Source organism: Rattus norvegicus, chromosome 5 (genome assembly GCF_036323735.1).
Source record: "Rattus norvegicus strain BN/NHsdMcwi chromosome 5, GRCr8, whole genome shotgun sequence".
NCBI classification, from domain to species: Eukaryota; Metazoa; Chordata; class Mammalia; order Rodentia; family Muridae; genus Rattus; species Rattus norvegicus.
Window position 1 is genome coordinate 79332249 of NC_086023.1, and position 22826 is coordinate 79355074.

At 43.5% G+C, this 22826-nt stretch overlaps 1 protein-coding gene across 5 annotated transcripts in view; it reads left to right on the plus strand.

Moving 5' to 3' along the window:
* The window catches only part of Kiaa1958 (KIAA1958 homolog), a 146152-nt gene that overhangs the window by 45541 nt on the left and 77785 nt on the right, over positions 1 to 22826 (plus strand). For all 5 annotated transcript variants that reach the window (NM_001419541.1, XR_010066336.1, XM_063287037.1 and 2 more), the window contains 1 exon segment: positions 19698 to 20892. In NM_001419541.1, coding sequence (NP_001406470.1) covers positions 19722 to 20892 — 1171 coding nt within the window. In that variant the 5' untranslated portion in view covers positions 19698 to 19721.

Here is a 22826-nt window from a genome sequence, read left to right on the forward strand (position 1 = left end):
ACAAAGCTGACAGTCAGTGACTTAGACTGTAGCAGGGTCACTGTACTTTCCCTCTAACGAGCAAGGTAACTGTAGTTTAGATTTACAGACATGTGTCTTGGAGCTTATAAGATCTTGCGCTCTGCAGGAGATCAAGGCTTGTAAAATTGTATAATGAAGGAGAAATGCCAAGAATGGATAAGCAAGCCAGTGGGACACCATGAACAACAACCCAGACATCTGTGATCCCGTCAATGGATTGTGCTGAGCAGTTAGACATGGAAAAAATGAACACTAAGCATGAGCACAGCACTGAGAGTCTGAGTGAGGTTTCAGATCTAAGTGTTGGTGTGAGGTAGGTAAATACCCGAGAAGCTGACATCCCTGCTTTAGGAGAGGGGCACAGACATTTGAAACAATAACAGGAAGCCATGATCATCAAGGAAACATAGAGGACCGCTTTGGTGTTAGAACTACCTTGTTGCCAGAAAGTGTGACACAAGCCGCACAGTGGGGCAGGTCACTTCAGCACTTGTAATTGACAGAGAGATTCCTATCTGAGCCTTAGTGGAGTGGATTCCTGCAGCCAGATAAGATAGGCAGTGCTATGGAAAGAGCTCTCAGAAGCCGAGAAGTGTATGGCCCAGGACTAGTTAACGATCAGAAGCTGAGAAGTGTATGGCCCAGGACTAGTTAATGAGGACATGGCAGGGAAACCCTGCAGGTAGGCAGGAGACTCTGTTACAGTCTCTTGGGAAAACTCTAGTCACCACAAGTATAGATAGAAAACATCTCCACAGTTGGATAAATGAAATTTGTCTTGAAATTACACCCAAAGCAAAAAAATGAAAGAAGTTGTCCTTCAAACAGAGAGATATAGGAAAAACTTCTATAATAACAAGAAAAAGAAAACCATGGTAGGAAGTATAAGCAACTTAACAGAAATAGAGAGAAAGGGAAACGCGGAAACACTGCAGTAATAAAAATGAAGTAAAAGAAATTGGGCTGTGTGCTAGTTATTAGGCTAGATGTGAACAGATTAAACTCTCCCATTAAAACGTAAATCACCCTATATGTGTTTGCAGACTTTAATTCCAACATTGGGGAGGCAGATCTGGGGAGACAGAAGTAGGTGGATCTCTGAGTTTGAGGCCAGACTCATTCTGAAGAGATACTGGGGAGGGAGGAGTGTTAAAGTACTCCTGGAACCTAACTGAGTAGGAGAAATAAAGAAGAATTAAAAAAAGTATAGGGACAGAAAACACAGTAAATCCCAAAACAAAGTAATCAGTAAATTGCAAGTTCATGCTCTTGAGTTAGACAGTTCAATGCATAATCACATATGAGTGTGCAGTGTATTAGGCAAAAACAACAGGCACAGGGGAACTTGTATCATTCCAGGATTGCATGCTGCTTTTGTGTACGCTGTCCGTATGGGATTCAGGTACTAAATGCAGTTGGGAATTACGATCAGGTACATCAGCTGGGCTATATTTGGTGCCCACTCTTACTTTTGCTTCACACTGTTAAGTGGTTGATCTTTCTAAAACTTTTCTAAAACTTATTACTCTTAGAAGTGTAATATAATACAACTGCTTTGGAAACAGTCTGGCCCTTTTTTAGAGGGTTAAACTTGGGGTTGCTGTATAATTCAAGTTTCACTCCTAGATTATTACTTTCTATGAGTATTAAAAGCAAATGTGGGGGTGAGGTGTCAGTAAAATGGCACAAGTGGTTTGGGTACTTGCTGCCAACTCATGTCAACATGAGTTCAGTCTACACCCATAGCCTACACAATGAAGGAAGACGACTGACTGCTGCAAATCTGTGCATGTGCCGTGTGTATGTGCCGTGTGTGTGTGTGCGCGCGCGTGCATAAAAACTTATATATGGCCAGGAGTGCAGTCATAGAACACTTGCCTAGCCTATGTAAGGCCCCTAGATTTGATCCTTAGCATTACATAAAACATGCTTGTACATGCATGTTTATAATGTGTAATTTATAAAGTAGAACAGCCAGAGCTGAAGAGATGGCTATGGTTAAGAGCACTGGCTTCTCTTCTTGAGAACCCAGGTTAGTTCCCCACCCCCAGTCGCTGGCTCACAGCTGTCTGTAACTTGAGTTCCAGGGGATCTGACACCCTCTTCTAGCTTCATGGATGCCAGGCACACATGGCATGTATATACAGTCATGCAGCTGAAACACTGTACACATAAAATAAAACTAAATAAATCCTGAACAAAAGCCAAGCCATCTAACTGCCTGTCAGCTAACAGGTAATTAAAACGTGGAGTTTCTGTAGAGAGGGAGGGGTATTGTTTGCTTATAGAAGAATGTGAACTGTAATACAGATGTATCTTGAGGATGATGCTAAATGAAAGACCGAAGTCATAAAGAATTACACATTTCATTTGCACAAGCAGGTGAACAAATGTGTAGGCATTAAGTGATGTGGTGGAACAGAAGTAAATGTTGCTAGAATAGGAAGTTTCTTTTAAGGGAGGTGAAATGCTGTTATGTATTATTTGTTTAGAGATGGTCAAACAGTGTAGCTCAGACTGGCCTGAAACCTAGGGTTCCCCTGCCTCAGCTTCCAGAGTGAGTGCTGTAGTTGTAGAACGTATAGCCGTACACATCCAGCTAACACTAGTCCAAAATTGATTATGGTGATTGTTTTGCAAACATACACCAGAACTATTGAATTATATGCTTGAAATTGATGTATTTATAGTATGTGAGATATGGTATATGAAATAGATCGTGATATAGTTGCTCTGGACGACAAAATACAATTAATTAGTTCATTGACTGTAAATGAGTTAACTACTGTGTGTTTGTGGGGTGATGGTGTAGTGAGCAAAGTACTTGCTGCGCAAGGAGGATCTGAGTTTGGATCCCAAGCAGTGACATAAAAATCACTAGTTATGTGGCCCGAGTGCTAGTGAGGAGGGGCCAGTTTTGACAGGCAGATCCCTGGGCCTCCCTAGCCAGCTTGTCTAGCTAAAACAGTGAGCTCCAGGTTCAGTGAGACTCCTGTCTTAGAAAAGGTGAGAAAGTAATGGAGGAAGACACCCCAAAGCTAACCTCTGCCTTCACGCGTTCCCACACAGGAGCACAGCTATGTTTACATGTGCACATATGCATACGTATATTAAAGATAGAGAAACTGTATGGTGGATGAGTTTGTAAAACGACGATACTGCATAGAATGTGTGTGAATGGAATTATATGGATATGTCATAGATATGTGGATATATAAACTAGGCTCCCAGTATAGGTCACCCAGGTAGGAAAGTCTGTTAGGGCTCTCTGGAGAGAGAGATGTGGTGCATCCAGCCTGCGGGCTTCAGAACCAGAGAAACTGATGGAATTCTCACGTCAAGACTGAAAACTGGAGAACCCGGGGCTGCTGTTCAAGCCCTAGACTCAAGTCCATCCATCCATAGAGCTTATGTGTAGTGTCCAAAGCCAAGAAAGGAAGAGACCAGTTTGCCTTCTGTGTGTGCTTTCTCCAGGTCTGGCTGACGTGTAGTTGGAAAATCCATCTTTTTGCAAGTACAACAGTTTACCAGATAGAAGCAAATGACGCTCATAGCTCTGCTTTATAGAGCATTCATTTTGTCAATTAAACGTATTAGTTGACTTGTAAGAATGTGGCTCTTAAATATATTCAGGGGATATGAGTACATTCTTATGGATATATTCCTAATGAATCTATTAATATTTATCAGATTTTAAGCTGAGTTCTAAGCTTTTCCAATATAGAAAAGAATAGGTCAAGAATATAGGCTATGAATATGAATATATGCTGATGAAAACATGAATATATTCTTGGTGAATATATTGATATTCATTAAAATTTAAACTAGGTTTTAAAATGTCCCAATATGGTCAAGAACATAGTTCATGAATATGAATATAAACTTATAAAAATGTTCATGAATATATTCATGTTCATTAATTTTAAACTGTATTAAAAAAGTTTTCCCAACAGGGCAGGGAAGAATGTATTAATGAATATATTCATAAGGAGGATATATTCATGAACATAATCATTATAGAGAATATATTCACATTTATTGAATATATTCACAAAGAATATATTCACAGGAATGCTAGCTTATCCTAAAACCCTTCACTTTTTTTTTGCAATCCAGAGAGTTCCTAAAAGCTGCTGCAAAGCAGAGTAAAAAAACCACTGTACTAAAATTTCACTGAAGTCTTCAAAAAGGGAAGAGTTAAATTTGACACATTCAGCAAACTGGGCTGCTGATGAATGGGCTCCCAGCAAATGGCCTTGCAAATTAATTTAGAGCCTGCTTTCTCAGCATCAAAGGAATCATCATTTATTATCTCATCTACTCTAGAACAACAAAGACAGAAGGAAGGGTTTTGTAAACAGCTAGGCTACGTGAGCACAGTGAGACCATGGGAAGTGGGGGCAGCGTCCTTGTGTGGCCTTCTTCACCCTGTGCTATCTCTGATGGGCAGTAGCTCCCAGGGTTAGATGCCTGCATTTGGGAGCAGACGCCACCACTGACCCTTTGGCTGACCTCCCCTGTCCCCAGTGAGGTATGATTTACATGTAAGTTGCTACATTCCTACATGTGTGTGATGCACACATACCGTGCCCTTCGCCCCCTGGTGATACAAAACTGACTCCTGTCACATGGGACCTTCTGTCTGTTCTTGAAATTTGTATGTGTGGTTTATGCAGTATTTATTCTGAAATGTATTAGCAGTGTATTTATGATGCTAGCGTCTGAACAGACAACACAGTTTAGTTTGTTCTTCTCATGTGTACAGTGTTTTGCAGTTTGTCAAGAGTAAGACTACTATTTATGTTGTTGTGTGTTTGGGGCTACGCATGCTTATTTCTCGGCGTTTGGCATGTGCAGATATCCCAATCCATCTTAAGCAATAGATCTGCTCTGCTTTAAGACAACAGTAGTAAAACAGGAGGTTTATAAAATAAGTATTTGCATAAGTATAGATATATATTGTTTGTCCTATAATTTATTTCTCACATCTAGCTCTTGATCTTCTGTAATTCACTGTTTTGCTGATGGTATTTGGTTGTAGGAGCTAGGGACTTCAGTGTAGTCACCATCCGCACGGTGATATGGGTTAATCTTACTCTGAACAAGCGAGCTGGGAAGTCACGTGGCTGGCTCTGCATCCACTTCATCTTAGTTCTCAGGAGTTCACGGAAAGAGACCCCAAGGCTTCAGACAGTCTGTTGCCCTGAGATCAGTGTGAAGTGGTTTGCACAGCTCATTTCTACCCTGGGTGAAGCTCTGAGCAGCTTGAACACTTGCCAGCAACATTCCAAATTTCTCAGCCCATTTAAAGACCTAAATATTATTAAATCTCTTAACATTTTATGGGTCCCAAAAGTAACCATTTATTTCACCAAGCCAAAAAAAAAAAATAATGATTAAATGTAAGTGGATATTGAGTTTATTAGAGCCCACATGTTTGCTACAGATTTTGTGTATAATATTGTCTAATGTTTATACAAAGAACGACAGACTCACTTATCCTCTTCATGGACTTTACCATAAAACTACGATCTTCTGCAGTCTGATTTATATTGCCTATGTAGTAATAATTACCATTTCTGATTAAACATACTTTATTGTATGTAACAGATGCTAAATGTTTACATTTTAATGACTATATTTTAGATTCTTAGATTAATCTCTTTATAAATGATTAGTATTTATAAGAAAATTTAGCTGAAGCATAAGAATCATTTGAGCATAGTTTTTTTTAATAATAGTTTATCATTTCTTATGTTTGTGCCACTATCTTGTCTGTTAACTAACACAGGATATGGACACTAAGCCTTTTGTGTGTCTTTTGTCATGATAAAGGCACCTTCTTTTCTTCTGTGTACCTAATGACTTCTTAGACTCTCCTCCCGTTTTCAGACATTTTCCTTTTTAGCTAACATCTTCAGTTAGTGCACACAGTAGTGTGTTTATTGGGATGTTTCATTTGTATTATTTTTCTTTGCTTATGTTTGTTCTCCTGCTGCCCTTCCCAGTCTCCACTCCCACCGCTCACTGCTGGAGCTCTCATCATAGATGTATAGATTTGTACGTGTGCGCTCTCTCTCTCTCTGTCTCTCTCTCTCTCTCTCTCTCTCTGTCTCTCTCTCTCTTATTTTGGTTAGTATGATGACTCCCAGCTCCACCTGCTTCCCTCAAATTCCACGATTCCACTGTCTCTACAGCTCCTTAATGAGACTCCTAGGCTGGCTCCATTTCTTGGCTTCTGTGAGTTAATTCTATAAATATGGATATGTGAGTGAGGTTGGCTGGCTATGTTTCTGTCAGGGCCTCAGGCAGCCTGCACAGCCTAGGCCATCATCTGACCAAAGCACTAGGGAGGGAAGAGAAGTTTCCTTGTTTTTAAAATGGCGAAAACAAATGCACTTAGGCTCAGGACTTGTTTCAACATATCTGAATGTGAAGTGTCACTGTTTCACCAGGATGGGAGAGAAACTCTCACCACTTTATATTCTCTTTAACCTCTCCACTAATCTGTGACTGGAGCCACAATATGGGTCCCAAACTCTAGCATTATTTTTCTACGTATATTAAACACTAGGTCTGTGCACAATGGGTAGGTTACTTTCAACAGTGTAAGCTGATTTAGCTTTAGAAATGAGGATTATAACGACTTAAAACCAAAGTTCCTTAATTGCCCGAGTCATCACGGGGCCGTGTGCCCTTGGAGCAGTTCCCATCTGCTGGGGCTCAGGTTGGGAGTACCATGACGGGTGTGGACAATGACAGGGTTCAGGAGCATGTCTCAGGATGTATCACACTGTAGCAGTTAGCTTTGCATTAGATCTTTTTGTTTTGGTGTGGTTTTTGAGACATGGTTTTTCTGTGTGGTCCCGGCTGTCCGGGAAGAAGATGGACTGGCATAACCAACATAGTATTGATGAGAAGGACCGCGCATTAGTCAGTGTGTCCAGCTACTGGATCAGTGACGCGGCCTACAAAAGACGGAGCAGCCTTTTTGGACTTGGCTCATATTTTTCACAAGTCATTACAAATGTTCAAGAGTCACTTAGAGAATGAGACTTTGTACATTTATAAAATAACTCAACAATCAGAAGTCATTGTACTTCTAAAGCTAGCAAAAGTTTTTAAAATAGGGCAATTGGCTAGAGTGGAAAGGAAACAGACACATGCTGTAAAAGAAGTCAGGTGGATCTGCTCTGAAGGTAGTTTGACTAAAAGAATTAAAGAATTCTATTTTTATGCTGTATCTCAGTACTTATCACAAAACAGAAGTATATTAAAAAGATGATCTGGCGCTGGAGAGATGGGTCAGTGATGCTCTGAATCTTGAGACCATTTCCCAAAAACCAAACTAAGCAAAAATAATCAAAATTCAAGGCCTGATTAATTAGAATTACTGTATTGTTAAAAATCCTATAGGATTGGGGTGGCGAGACAGCCCAGCAGTTAAGAGCCTTTGCTGCTCGTAGAGAGGACCGGAGTTCATTCAGTTCATAGTATCCATGCAAGGGAGCTGACCGCCACTTCTACTGCTACAAGCTTCGGAGAACTTGACACCTGCTTTGGCCCCTGGGCACACACTTGTACACACGTGTGCCTACACAGGCACAAATCTTTTTTAAAAAATTATGCAGTTATGGTGTTCTAATGCAAACTCTTAGTATTGGCTAAAATGTTGGTACAAACACATCTTCCCTAGAACGTGTGTCAGTGTCTAGGGATGCCCTAATAAGCAGGTCATGTGTTCTAACCTGAGCCCTAGGTGGTGTCAGCTGGCGTGATCTGAGAAGCGTCAGTGCTCCCTTTCCAGTTGTCTATAGTCAGCCAAGCCAGACATTTCACTGACTCTTAAAAACCAAGTGGAGGGGAGGGCCCACTAAGAAAAAAGAATCAAAATCTGTAGGAAATCTGGAAACTAAGAAAGGAAGATTTCACACACGCACAGATGTACACAGAATGGAAGATGACCCAGAAAGCTAATTAGCCCTGAGCCAAAGAAAAATCTTTCTCCTTCCCACCCCCCACCATTTCCCAGACAAATTAGAGGTGAACTTTCCAAAAAAGAACTCAGACTGCCCCATAAATCAGAGCCGAGGGGCCTGGTTTGGAGTTGCTGCTGTGTCTCCTTGTACCGACCCTTCAGATTAGAGCCAACCTCCAGGCACCATTTTGAAATGGTGTTAAGAATAAGTGAACTTGGGCTGGAGAGCTGCTCAAGAGTTGAGAGCACTGGCTTCTCTTCCACTGCTGGGTTTGATTCCCAGCAACCACATGGCAGCTCACAAACCTCTGTAACTTTAGTTCCAGGGGATCCAGTGTCTCTTCTGGTCTCTGCTGTCACCAGGCACACAGGTGATGCACAGACATACCTGCAGGTAAAACACTCATATACATAAAAATATTTTTAATTAATAAAAATTTTATAGCCAGGCAGTGGTAGCACATACCTCTAATTGTAGCACTCAGGAGGCAGGGTCAAGGATTCTGAGTTCAAGGACAGCTTGGTCTCCAGGACAGACAGGGCTACACAAAACCAATGAAACAAACAAAAAGTTCATAAAGGAGAAGAAATGAACAGATTTGTAGTTTTAGCCACCAGAGACATTCTGGACACTGTGAATAGACTGGGAAAGTTGGGGGTCAGGCTAAAACTGAGGCTTTATGCCACACTGTGGGTGATCGTAGTATTTACCCTCTGGCTTTATTAGGTACCTCTTAGTGCCAAGTACTGGGGCTGCTTACTCTGCTGTAACAAAACACGTGAGACTGCATGGCTTGCAAAGACCAGAAGTGTATTCTTACAGTGTGAAAGCTGGGAAGGTAAGGATGAAAGGTGCTGTCAGATTCCGTGTTTGGTAAGGAGCGCTGGCTTCACTGATAGTCTTCCTCTAGCAGCGTCCTCACATGACAGAAGATGGGAGAGAACAGAGGCCTCTGTGTCTTCACAGACACCAAAGCAGAAATGCACAACAGTTTTCTGTCTACAAGGTACATTTATGAAGGCAGAACCATGATTCAGCCATTTTCTCAGGGCTCTCTCTTAATACTGTCACAGTGGGGATTAAACTTCAGTGTGATTTTGGAGAGGACCACACTATGCCACCATGTAGATTTCATAAGCTACACAGAAGCTGGGTAAGCTGGTGTGCTCCTTGTACCTGGTGTCCCAGCACCCAGGAGCAGAAACAAGAGGGAGAAGGCCAGCCACACAGCGCGCGCACACACACACACACACACACACACACACACACACACACACACACACACACACACGGAGTGAGGGAGAGAAAGGATAGGGTAGTGGTAAATATTGTTTGAATATTTCCACCCCACTATAGATCATTTAGTTCCCAAATAAAAGACACAAACCTTTATGCTTATAAGAAGTCTTAAAACTCTAGAGCTTATTATTTTGTGTTATTTTGTCTACTTCCTGTCAGTAACCCTGAGGTATCACTTGCCACCTTGCCACGTCCTGCCCGGGCCACTCGTACTCCAACAGGCTGGCCCTCATAGCCATGTGCTCTATCCCCCTGCCCCATGGTGGCTTCCTTCTTCCTCCCCTCACTTGTGGTCTCTGCCTCCAACCCCAAGCCTGGGAACCTTCTTTCCAGCCCCTCTTCTGCCCAGCCCAGACTGTAGGCACCTGTGGATAACGTGGGAACGAGGTTATGCAATAAAAGCTGGTGTACATGAGGATCTGCTCATCTTGGAGCAACCAGATCTTGGGTACAGAGTTTAGCATTTGAATACAAACAGCACTAGACTCACCCCTACGTTCTCCGTTTTTGTTTAAATCAAAAGGCTCTTTCTCTTATAAAACTAAAAAATATACAGTAGGAACTATTATGAAATCTGTGGTATAATAGTTACATTCATAATGTCCAGTCCATTTGTATTTGTCAGTTTAGGGGAAAATATTCTATCATTTATCCTACCTCGGCGAGTTCAGAGGTTTGTATTTAAACTCTTTTCCTTATCATCTCAAGCATTTAAGTCCTCTAATTTTCATAACTTGCATTACCAACCTTACATTTCTGCTCTTGTCCATATTGCTCAGACTGCAGATGGGTAGCACTGTGTCCTGCTTTTTATGTGGATTCTGTGGATTGCACTTGGGTCTTCAAGTCTGCCTGGCTTCAAGTTTGTATCTTTAACCTCTGAGCCATTCTCTCTATCCCCAATTCCTGAATCTTAATAAACATATTTAAAAATCTCAACTCTGGGTTCAGCCCTTAGCAGCCAACAAGATAGTGACACTCTTTACTGAGGTCTGAGCGAGCCATTAAGGCAGTGCATAGCCTCAGAGCTGACCAGATCCACAGAGGAGCTAGTGAGATGGAGCGGGAGACAGGAGGAACACCAGGACCAGTGATGAATAATGGAGACCCAGGGACATTGGCAGGGCAGTGTAAGATCTGTAGATGCTGAGAATTCTCTAAATATAACTGTTAGGTCTCACACCCTGGACAGAGGGCTAAGGTGGGTGTTAATATGTTACCATATTAAAGCAAGCTCTGGCCACATGCTTCTCCCAGCATCCCTCAGTCCCTACCTTCTTCATGGTCTTCTTGGGTAGCATATCCTACCTACTACCCCTGGCCTTACCTTTCTCCAGTTTCTCTGATTCCTATTAAGCCAGCCATTTTGGTTATGTGGCCCCTTTTGGCTGTTTTGGCCTCTTTGCTTCTTGGTTCCAGGCTCTCCCCTCTCCCCTTTCTCCTCACATGGCCCAGTCCAGTCTGCTGGTCATGTCCACCCTGGACTCCCCCACATGTCTCTGCCTCTGCCTGTGTTTTTCCCTTGTATCTATAATAAAAACCTCAAGCCCTTTTATTCTTTTTTTATTCAGTAACATATTGTTCGCTATTCGACAAAATTGATATGCCTTTGAATTAAGAAACTTCAAATACTTTTAATATAGCTGAGAAAATTAATTCAGAATAAGTATGGAATATCATTTTTAATATGGAAGTTTCACTGTGAAAATTAGAATTAAAAATACTTAAGCATAGATAAGTTAGAATGGTTTTCAAGGAAATAAAGATTTGCCTTCAAGAAATAAAAACACAGTTGGAGGAATTTCAGACAAGGTGGTGTGTGTGTGTGTGTGTGTGTGTGTGTGTGTGTGTGTGTGTGTGTGTTTGTGTGAACACACATGGGAGGGCAGGTGTGGAGGCCAGAAGTTGTCTTTGAGTGTCTTGTTTCTCTCCACTGATGCTTTGAGGAAGGGTCTCTCACTAACCCTGGCACTCTTCCTCCATTGCCTGGCTGATGGACTCACTCAGGAATCTGCTGTCTCCTTTGTGTGACCCCAGGGCTGTGGTTACAGACAGATGCCACTACATCTGGCTCTGTGTAGTACTGGGGTTAGATTTAAGATTCTCATGCTTGCGACACAGGCCTTCACTAAGTCCTCCCTAGCTCAAGTGATGTACAATAGAGAAATGATCAGACTATAAAATCTGAATGAGAAACTATGGAAAATTTTGTGCTTTTACGAAGGGACCCTAATATTCAAACAAACAATTGATTTTTAAATTTTTTTTGCATCTGTGAGGAAAATGATCTTCAATATTTTCAAGTGTCAAACCATCTTGATGTTTATTGAACTTATTTCAGAGTTTGTTATGAGTAAAAATAGGTTACTCACACCCCAGTGTTGCCATTGCCTACCCTACCCTTCTCTTCTGGAACAATTAACATAGTGTTCAGCACTTGTCATTTTGTTTCTAAAATGAGTCAGAAGAGAGAAGTTATTAGAAGGAGATATGAGTAGCTTCAGGTCTCACTCCCATGAGCAAATATGTCACGGTAATGAGACAGATACATCCTCCCTTCCTGAGAGACAGTGATTTATATAAGACTTGTAGGCAGAGTGTTACCACATTTTTAAAAGGTCAGCAACTGCGTAAGAAAGAAAACACACCTCTGTCTGACTGCTTTATCAGTTCTGTGAGTTTCAGAAGGTTGCAGTGCTACAAACCATAAACTCTTTTAACACTTAGTAATTTTGAGAGCCAGTGGCTGGAGTTTCCAGAATTGAACCAGGCCTGTTGGTTCCTTTGGACAAATAAGAGCTTATGTCTGAGTCAGGGGGTGTTGGGGAGGGGTGTTGGCTAGAGTTTGAACTTCAGCAGCCGAGAGGATAACATCAATTATTAAGATTGCTTTGGGTATTAACTGTCAAGAGTCTGTACGTGATAACCAGATCTCCATGGGTGGAGAACACTATCTAGAGAGAGCATAACATGGGAAGAAAACACTGCTAACAGCAGGTAGGAAAGAAACGAGGAGCCGCAGCAAACCAAGCAGAATGGGAGAGGCAGTACCCCGGGAGTCAAAAGAAAGGGACAGACAGCAGAGAAGCTCAGGGCTGGGGAGACCAGAGACCTGGGGACTGGCTTTCTTCCTGTGGAGGATGCCAGTGAAGTTGGCCAAGGCCTTTGGACTGGAGAGGGTGCCTCTTATTCTCATGCTTTTCTCAGAAGTCTAGACCCAGCCAGCTTAGCTCACTCCTAAGGTGGGGTCTTTAGCATCTAGGACAGACTCTTTGTTTGAAAGATATCATTGCTCTCTTGGCAGTGAATGTTGGGGAACATGAGGCAGTGTAAGAATACAGTATCATTTACTGTGAGAAGGAATTTTCATGTTTCATGCTTATCGTACTTCTTCACATGGGCTATAAAAGCATGAAGCATCATGTCAAATATGCCTGTTGATAGAACACCATTTTTTAAAAATTTCATATATTTTACCCCTCTCTTCCCTTCAACCTCTCCCAAATCCTCCACTTCTCAAATTCATGGCCTCCTTTTCTTTTTTTTTTTATTGCATTTATGCATTTTACCTATGCATAAATGTAATGGCTGCTGAGTCTATTTCTTGTCACTTGTAAGCATATGTTTTTAGGGCCTGACCACTTGATATTACATAACCTGCTGAGAGTTTAGTATGGGGAAGACTGATTCTTCCTTTCTCAATAGTGATTAATTGACTGTGGTTCTTTGCAGTGCTTTGTGAGAGCCCTCCTGTCCGTGTTGCTTTTCAGCTGGTGTTGTTTAAGTAGCTATATTGTTGAGACATGAGTGTAGTTTCCCTGTCAAACCTAGAAGACTCAGTCTTCCTAGCCCTCTGGCTCTTAGACTCCTTCCTCCCTGTTCCTCATGTTCCCTGAGCCTGAGGTGTAGAGGCTGTGTTGGAGATACTGCAGGGCTCTATCAGGCTCTATCAGGCGCCCTGTGAGTCGTTCTCTATACTTTTGACCAATCGGGGCTTTCTGTAATGGATTCTGTCGCTTTGTTGATGAGGGGGTCAGAGCTTCACTTACTGTGCCTATAAGGATAAGTATTAAGAATGCAGTGGGAGATTATACTGGTTTGGAAAGGTAGCAGGTTCCTAGGCCTCACCAGCCACTGGTAGTTGACCAAGATTTTAGGACCAGACATTCCTACTGAATGGGGCCCTAAGTTCAATTAGACAGCAGTTGGTTACCCCCACCTTTGGGGATACCTTGCTGTGCTAGCCATTGTGATCTATGGCCTTCACAGCTGGGTAGGACCTTTGATTCCTTTTCTCCCTCCTGGGTAGCACCTTCTGACTAGGTGAAAGAAAGCTAGGCCTCAGGGAGGCCTTTGGGTCAGACTCTTGTCTCCCTGTTGGTCCTGTATCAGAGAGTGTAGAACAACATGTAAATGTGATCTGGTGGTGCAGCCAGTGGAGAGATTGGTGCAGTGCAATCAATGCCCCTCTCGTGATGGCCTTCATCCTTCTCTATGCTGAAGAATGACCTCTACTCAGTGTAAACTGAAAACTTAAGACCGTGAATAATTAGACTTGCTAAGAGTTTTGAAATATTGAGATTTTTTAATACTTACTTTTAGGTGTGTAAGCGTCTTGCCTATGTGCATCTATGTGTATGTAACTGCACTGCATGCTTGCCTGGTGTCTGTGAAGGCCAGAAGGAGGGCACTCGATCCTCTGGAACTGTAGTTAAGGACTGGAGTAAGGCACGTGTGGTTTCAGGAATCCAACCTTGATCCTCTGGAGCTGCGACCCAGCCTTGGGGGTTCTTTGCTTTTTGTTTGTTTGTTTGTTTGTTTCTGAGAAAAGCATAACTAGTTAACAAAGTGTGACTGTGTCTCCGTGAGAGTGAGAGGAGCAGCACAGAGCTGCTGTCCCCACCCCCGCCCACCTGCCACTCTTCCAGGGGGTTATTGTTCTGTCTCACGTGAATTCCAGCTTCTCAGAATGGCTGAGTATTAATTAAGTAATGCTTTGCTGTCATCGCCACAACGAAATATTTCCGTGACCTGGTTAGGATTACATTGAATCTACAGCTGGATTAGGAGACAGTCTAAGTATATCGACTTTTGAAATACACTAATATGGTTTACCCACTTATTTGTGACATGCTTATTTTTTCTCATGTCTTTGTACTTTAATTTTTCTCTCCCTGGGTAGCCCTGGCTGTCCTGAAACTCGCTCTATAACCTGGCTGGCCATGAACTCCGAGAACCAGCCGCCTGCCTCTGCCTCCAAGTGCTAGGATTGAAGAAGGTGTGTGCTGCCATCCCAGCTGCTTTGTACTTTTGAGAATAGAAGTCTTCAGCGTCTCTTGTTAGACTTGCTCCTGTTGCTTTTGCAAGGTTTAATAGTGTTTTCCAGCAGTATTTTGTGAACTCTATTGGTCTTTAAACCTAAACAGGCCTGCCTGCCCCTTACGAATAGGAAGGGTCTGATTTCCTCCTCCCACATGAGGCCTTCTCAGTGACCTCCGCTGTTTTGACCGATCTCAGTGGTTGGATCTCCCAGGGCAGTGTTGAGTAGAAGTGAGAATAAGCGGACGTTCATGTCACATTCACTCAGAGGAAATGATCCATTCTCTCGCATTAAAATATGAATATTAGCCACAAGTGTTCATAGGTGTTCTTCGTCCATTTGGGGAGTTTTCACAACTGTTACCAGTTTGTTAAGAGGATTTTGTCCCTGCACTTGTTGAAGTGATCTTTTGGATTTTCTCCTATAGACTGTTAGTACCTTGCATTTTGTTTGTTTACTTATCTATTGACTTGAATGTTCTGCCTTGTACTTCTGGGATATGTTTTGCTTGGTGACGATGTTACCTATATCTGTATTACTGGATTCCTTTTGTTAATGATTTGCGAGGGATCTTTACATAAGCATTTGGAAGTAGTTATAGTTATAAGTTTATTACAACAATGTCATCTGTAAGGGTTAGGCTTTCCTCCTTAAAGCTAGTGAGTACCCCCCCCCCCCATTTATTGTTTTTCAAGACAAGTTTTCTCTGTAGCCCTGGCTACCCTTTAACTAACTCTATTGGCCAAGCTGGCCTTGAACTCAGAGATCCTCCTACCTTTGCCTCCTGAATTCTGGGATTAAAGGTGTGTGCCACTCCCCTTTTTATTTACGTAGAAATAGAATTTTGCCATACACGCAGGCTAGCCTCAAATTCATAACCTTCATTCTTCAGCCTCCCCGCTGCTGGTATCACAAGTGTGTGCCTCAGTGCCCAGCTTCCTGGGATTTTTTTTTCCCCCTAGCATAACAAAATTTACCAGTAAAACTATCAGACCTTTTACTGAAGGGCATTTAAAAAATGAGTTTGTTACAGAAATCTTATATGTGAGCACCTGAGATTGGGTAGTTTTAAAACAAGCAGTAAAAAAGGCTTTGAAGAGTTAGGACTTGTAAAGACTGTCCAGCAGGTTGAGGCATCCAATGCCAACTGGAAGCCAGCTAGCTTTTCACTTCAGGTTGACTACTAGCTGGTTTTCTTGGGTTTGGGGAAAGTGGCATAATGCTTTTAGATCTGATTATTATTTTCTTTAAAACAGTTTTTCTCAAACTATTGAAAAGGTTACTCCTGTGGTCTGCCCTGACTCTTTAATTAAAGGTTGATAGTTCAGTTCCATTGCTGTTTAAATGCTTGTAAAGGGCGGGGCAGTGGCTCCGGTAAAGTGCACTGCACAAGCATAAGGCCTTCCGTCTGCATCCTCAGCACCCAGCTATGATGACTCATACCCATAATCCCAGTGCTAGATCGGGAGGCTGCCTGCAGTTCACTGGCTGGAGAGCCTGGCCAAATGAACGTGTTGGTTCAGCAAGAGAGTCTGTCTCAAAGGAGTGGAGGGGACAGGAGCTGGAGAGATAGCTCAACAGGTAAGAGCACCGACCGCTCTCTCAGGGGACTTAGGTTCCACTGTGGTACAGATAACACATGCAGACAGAATGACAGTATACATACAATAAGTAGGATTGGGAAGCAGCTAAGGAGGACCCTCAGGTCAGTCTCCATCTCCCGCAGTCATGCAGTACACCCGTGTCCATATGAACACATACACCAGGCACATACATGCAGAGACATGCACATTCACAAAATGAAGATGAGCTTCCCATATATCGGCTACCATGAAGAGACGCAGAGGCTGAGGGATGCAGGAGGAGCCAGAGGCCGCAAGACGTGGGTAGTGCTGGGCAGTGTGCACCCGGGTCTCATTGGTTCTACCATGCCTGTAGCTCAGGACTGCCTTGTGGGAAGAGAGAGTCTAAACATGGTACGGACTGCACTGAAGGCTGGGTGGTGTTGCAGGACAAGTGCACAGTGCATAGCCAAGCAAGGAGCAGGCAGTGTCCTTGGGTTCTCTAGACACAGTCTCCTGCAGGATGATCTATGGAACCCCAGGCATTCACACCGTTTTACTTGGTTCCATTTCAGCGAGCACTTTGCTTTTTGAGCGCAGGTCATCCAAGCAAAAGCTAGAGACTGACTTCAGTCTTCAGCGGACAATGCTAGCAGGGATCTTTGAGCTAATGCTGACCCAGGTGGTTCCTAGGCATTTGCTTAATGCTCCACTGAGCAGGAACTGAAGTTCCAGAAGGTAGTCAGGCTGGAGGGTGGGAACAAGTCCTGGCTACTGCCTGAGGAGTTCTGGTTACTGCCTGAGAGCCTGACGATGGGCTCTGCTCCAACAGGGGGTTCCTTGCCAGGATCTTTGGCGCCCCCTACAGAATGCAAGCAGTAATCCTCGCTAGTCAGGTCTACCTGTAGGAGCTGCTTATGCCACAAGCCCTGCCCTCTTCCCAGCTGCTTCCTGTGGAGTGTAACTGACTATCCAGGCTGTTTTGTCTGAAACTTTACGTTGAAAGTTCTTAGATGTTTTCAGCCCTTCTTTACCCAGCTCAAATCCTGTGAGTTCCTGGGTGGTAGCCTTACACTGAGGATGAGGACTGCTGCAATTACCTGTAGGATTCTGTTTGACCTCTGGTTGCCTGCCTCCTTCCCAGTAGGCTCCTAACAGAAGTTTCTAGTTCCAGGTCTGGTATTACTTCTCACAGGAGAAGCAATGGTGAGCCCATTTGGTCTGTGGTGTGTATTCACTATGGTGAGAGCAAAATTAATGGGCTAGTGACCCAGTCTGGGTTGGGTGCTTCAAAATATGTTTATTGAAAAGAAAAATGATAACAAAATAAATCTAACAGTAGGAGCTCATAGTTCTGATTCAGGTATAAACCTCAACAAATGTAAAACTCAGCTTTGTAAAACAAACAAATTCCAGTCAGCGTTACTGTGACGGTGACCCAGACCTGAGGTAAAACCCCTCTGCTGTCATTTTCCCGGCTGGTTATGTTGGCAGACACTGGTAGATACACTGAAGAGGTAGGAACTAGAGGATCGTGAGTCTGAAGCCGGTCAGGTTACACCTGTGAGCTGGAGAGGTGGCTTGGGGATTAAGAGTCTGCACTACTCTCAGAGCGAAACCAGATTTGGTTCCCAGCACTGTATCAGGTGACTCGGGCACCTGTAACTCCAGCTGTGGGAGATTCTGGTGCCTTTGGCCTCCAAGGCACCATCACTCAACATGCATATGCCTATACACAGGCACACATGTAAGTTTAAAAAATGCCGGAGATGGGATGTTATAAAGAGCACAGACTCTAGAGAACAACATAAGGTCAAACATTAGGTCTGCTGCTTACTTTGTGTGAGCACCTTAATTTCTTCTCATTTATAAAATTAAGGCACTAATCTAATTCACTGAATCAAATTATATTTAAGTAATTAGGTTGTTTATACGTCAAGCCCACAACAGTGCCTGACAGCAGGACTTGACCATTAAATACTAATAATAAGTGTTTGCATCATTGGTGTATAGACCTGTAGATGGAAGCAGGAGGCAGGAGGCAGGAGCCGGGGAATCTCAGTAAGTCCCAGTGCATCCTGGTCTACTGACCAAGCTCCAGGACTCGGAGGGCTACACAAAGAGACCCTGTCTCGGGAAAAAAACAAAAAAACAAAAAAACAAAAACAGAAAAGAAATAGTATTGCCGGGTGGGGGTGGCGTGCACCTTTAATCTCAGAACTCCCAGGGAGGCAGAGGCAGGTGAATCTCTGAGTTGGAGGCCAGATTGGTCTACAGATAAGAGTTCTGGGACATCCAGGGCTACAGGGAGAAAAGAAAAAGGAAAGAAAAACCAAATCTATAGATGGTGCTGGTCTCAATGTTAGAACATCTGTGTCTGTGTTTCAGATTTTAATGGTACATGGACTGTCTCTTGCTTACCATGCAGGGTTATGTTAAAACATTAGACGCTTGTTCACTAGTTTAGGGTAATCATATCTCACACGTAGATGTCTCTCAGAGCAGGAGTCCTTTGGCTTTGATGTTTAGTGGCGTGTCACTTGGTAACTGTGTGATCTATTTTGTCAGCCATATGAGGTGTGAGGAATACTGTGTGGAGACAGTTTCAGTCTCTGAGAGTGACCAGGGCAGATAGAGCACGCTGAAAGCCTTTGTGTCTCCCTGTCTAGCTTTCCTCTCATCTGAAGACTCCACAGGCCTTTGTGTCCACTTCCCTCCCCATGCTTCTGTCCTACTGACTGCCCAGCCAGGGCTTGCAGCCACTGGTTCTGACTCCACCTAGTGGTTAAGGAATGATTTAATCCTGTTTCAGTTGTTTATCCTTGGGCCCTCAGAAGGCTTTTTACCTCTATCTGGAATGAACGGTGTCATTTCAGGAATTTAGAATGGCTGTGATGTGTGGCTCAAGAACCCAAGGCTGCCTGTTCTTGCTGCTTTGCACACCTTTTCTATGTTCTTCCTTTTCCTCAGACTTTCTTCTTCACCTGCTAAGTTTAGTGCCTCAGTCCCTCCTGGATCTCAACTCCTTGTTCTCTAGCGTCCAGCAGATTTGACCTTCACTCTCACGGTCACCCTGCAGTGGATCCACACTTTGCTTTCAGTCTGTCTCCAGTAATGCCGTGTACTAGATGATGGTGGTGAAGAGCAGCCCTCTTGCTTAATGCAGATAGTGCCACGTTTCCTGAAGGACTGAGCAATCCTGTCACGCTGGAAGAGAATACAGCATGAAGAAAGGCGCCCCCCACTCCAGCCCTGCTTCTTTCTCTTCATTGTTTCTTTATTTGCAGGAATTGTAGCAATAAAGGAAACTAACAAACTTTTCTTGAAACTCTCTCCTGTGTGGACAGCCAATGTCTTACCTTTCCCACCCTGTTCCTATGCAGTGGTGATTTCTACGTGCAGCCTACAAGCACGCTTCCTTTATTTATTCCAAATGATTATAGTTGGAAAAGAATGAATTGCGATGTGGGAATGTCTTGGGTAATAACAGTCTCTCATTCTGGTTATTTCCCTCAGGAAAGACACTGCTGATCCTGTAACATGGAGGATTGTCTTCATACCTCATCTGAGAATCTGTCCAAACTGGTCAGCTGGGCCCACAGCCATGGGACCATTTGCAGCCTCATTCCAAACCTGAAACACTTGCTGTCTGAAGGTTCCCATGGGAACCTGACTGCAATGTGGGGCTGCAGTGCTGGCCATGCATACCACTGGCCACTAACAGCTACTTGCAGAGCTGGGTCCCAAGAGAGGGTTTGTTTCCAGGACAACCGAAGTTTTAATTCTGATAGTCCCAGTATAATTGGGGTGCCTTCTGAGACACAGACTAGCCCTGTGGAAAGGTACCCTGGGAGACCTGTGAAGGCAAAGCTGGACTGTAACCGGACCAGAGACTCTTGTGACTTCTCTTACTGCAGTGAGCCCTCTGAACTGGATGAAGCTGGCGAGGAGTATGAGGACGAAAACACACTGTTTGACATGGTTTGCGAGTCTTCTGTTACAGATGAGGACAGTGACTTTGAACCCCAAACCCAGAGGCCTCAAAGCATTGGTCGCAAAAGGCCAGGAATAGTCCCGTCTTCCATCCATTCAAGTTCCCAGGGACAGATGGTCGATGAATGTAGTAATGATGTCATCATCAAGAAAATCAAGCAAGAGATCCCAGAAGATTACTACATTGTGGCAAATGCAGAGCTGACTGGAGGAGTGGATGGACCAGCCCTTTCACTGACACAGATGGCCAAACCCAAGCCCCAGACTCATGCTGGTCCCTCCTGTATAGGGTCTGCTAAACTGATTCCCCATGTAACATCTGCCATCAACACGGAATTAGACCCACACATTATGTCAGCATCCCCCTCCGTGATCTCCAGACCCATCATCCCAAAGACTGCTAGAGTATCTCTGGCTTCACCAAGCAGAGGACCCCCTGGTGCCCACGGCACTGCCCACCAGGTGGCCATGCAGACGCCTGTGAGCACATCACATCCTAACAAACAGATCAGTATCCCTTTGTCTGCCCTGCAGCTGCCTGGACAGGATGAGCAAATTGCTTCGGAGGACTTCCTGCCCCATTTGCCTAGCCAGGTCTCATCTTGTGAGGTAGCCCTCTCTCCCTCTGTTAACACAGAGCCTGAAGTGAGCTCCAGCCAACAGCAGCCCCCTGTTGCTCCAACCATAACCACTGAAGCCACTGCACAGTGCATTCCAGGTATGGAACTCGAGGTGACTGTAAGTCCCTCATCCGCGTCCCTAAGAGTTCTGCGCCGTCAGCACTTTTAAGCCAGTTGGTTTAGTCAGCGAGAGTACAGTCGTTTCCATTCTCAGACAGAAACAATGACATAAGCTACATGTAAGGAATACTATGAGGGAACGCCATCTGAGAAGACTCTCCATTCAGCAGACGCACCTTAGAGCTGAGGCGGCAACTGTAAGATTGTGCTGTTGATGGCCAGACTTTAGGCTGGTATCCAGCCTTAGCTGAACTTGTTACAGTAAATTTAGTTTTGAAAAAGTTCTTTCTCCTATTAGTATCAAGGCAGTTAGGCCAACTGATGTTGAATAAGGTCTGTGATATTTGAACCAATTTCCTATTGCCATTCATTTTAGTTAGTGTGATGACATAACTTATTTTTTAAAAAAGCAACAGGTAACTTCTTAAAACAAGGGTTTGATCCTATCTTAAAGCGTAAAAGACTCAGGTAACACACATCTCTGGAGTAGGCCAGCTCGGCCCAATGCATTCTCTTTGACAGAAGTGTAGGCTTCCCATCCATGGCGGCTGCCTCTACAGTTCTGACGCTCATGCTCGTTAGTTTACGCATTCGTTGATCGTCAGAGCTAGGATGTGAAGGTGGTTTGTGCCCATACTTCGGGGTCTACAAATCTAAAAGGACAGACACGAGTCCTTTTACGGACAAAGGGTGAGCAGGCACAGAGAACGTAGAAAGCTGAGCAATGTAGCACATTTCATTCTTTTCGAAAGAGCCGTGTGTTTGCGGGGAACGACTTCCTCAAATTAAGTTGCTTTTACAGTATACATTGACAGTTTCAGTGTCCGCCTGAGGTCTCCAAAGGGAGCTTAGCACCTTTCTATCACAGTCCTGCACTCAGTGATGGCTCCTGCTGAGAGCGTCATCTAGTGTGTCTTGTTGCTTTGAAAAGTATGCTAGTTGAAAAATCATACTTTTTTATTTGGTTGCTTTTCTTAACAGTTTTATTGAAATGTGATTCACATTTTCTGAAAGACGTCCTTTTCCTTTTAAAATGTATTTTACAAGTGTTTCTGTGCATGTGTGTATGTGTACATGCGTGGTCAGTTCCCAGGACGTCAGAAACGAACATTGGCTTGTGAATCATGGGTACTGGGAACTGAACCTTGCAAGAGCAGCAAGTGCTGTAACTGCTGAGCCACCTCTGACACTAGAAGTTCCTGCCCTTTAAGTGCTTGTGCCCCCCAGAAGTCCCTGTCCCACAGCAGCCACTCTCTGCTCCTCAGTTTGTGAGAGCAACAGCTAATGCGCTTTCTGTGAGGTTACTTACTCTGTATTTCATATAAACTGTGACCTTTTTTGACTTTTCTTTGATTTAGTGTGGTGTTTCCAGGGTTAGTCCATATTAGAGAATTTTTATTGCCAAGTAGCATTTTACTACAAGTATGTCATACTTTTATTTTTCTTCAACTGATGGTGACATTTGGGCTATTTCCACCTTTGGTCTGTTTGCTACTATGAACATTTATAGACAAGTCAGTCTGTGAGCATTTATTGTGGTTTTCGTGTGCGCATGGTAATGCCTGTAATTAGACCTCAGTGTGGGACTGCTGCACCCATGTTGTAAGTTTCCAGAAGCCACTAACCTACTTTCTCAAGATTTGATTTAAAGTCTTAGCACTATGCACAGAGGTTTCTGTTTCTATGATGTCACTAACACATTATTTTCTGTGTTTTAAAAATTGTTCCTTTACTCCCAAAGCACAGGAGGCAGAGGCAGGCAAATTTTTGTGAATTTGAGGCTAACCCTGTTACACAACAAGTTCTAAGACACCCAGGGCTACGTAAGAAGACCCTGTCTTAAAACTTAGAAACAAAAAATTGCTGTTATTGTATCTGTACTATTCTAATAACTAATGATATTGAGCATTTT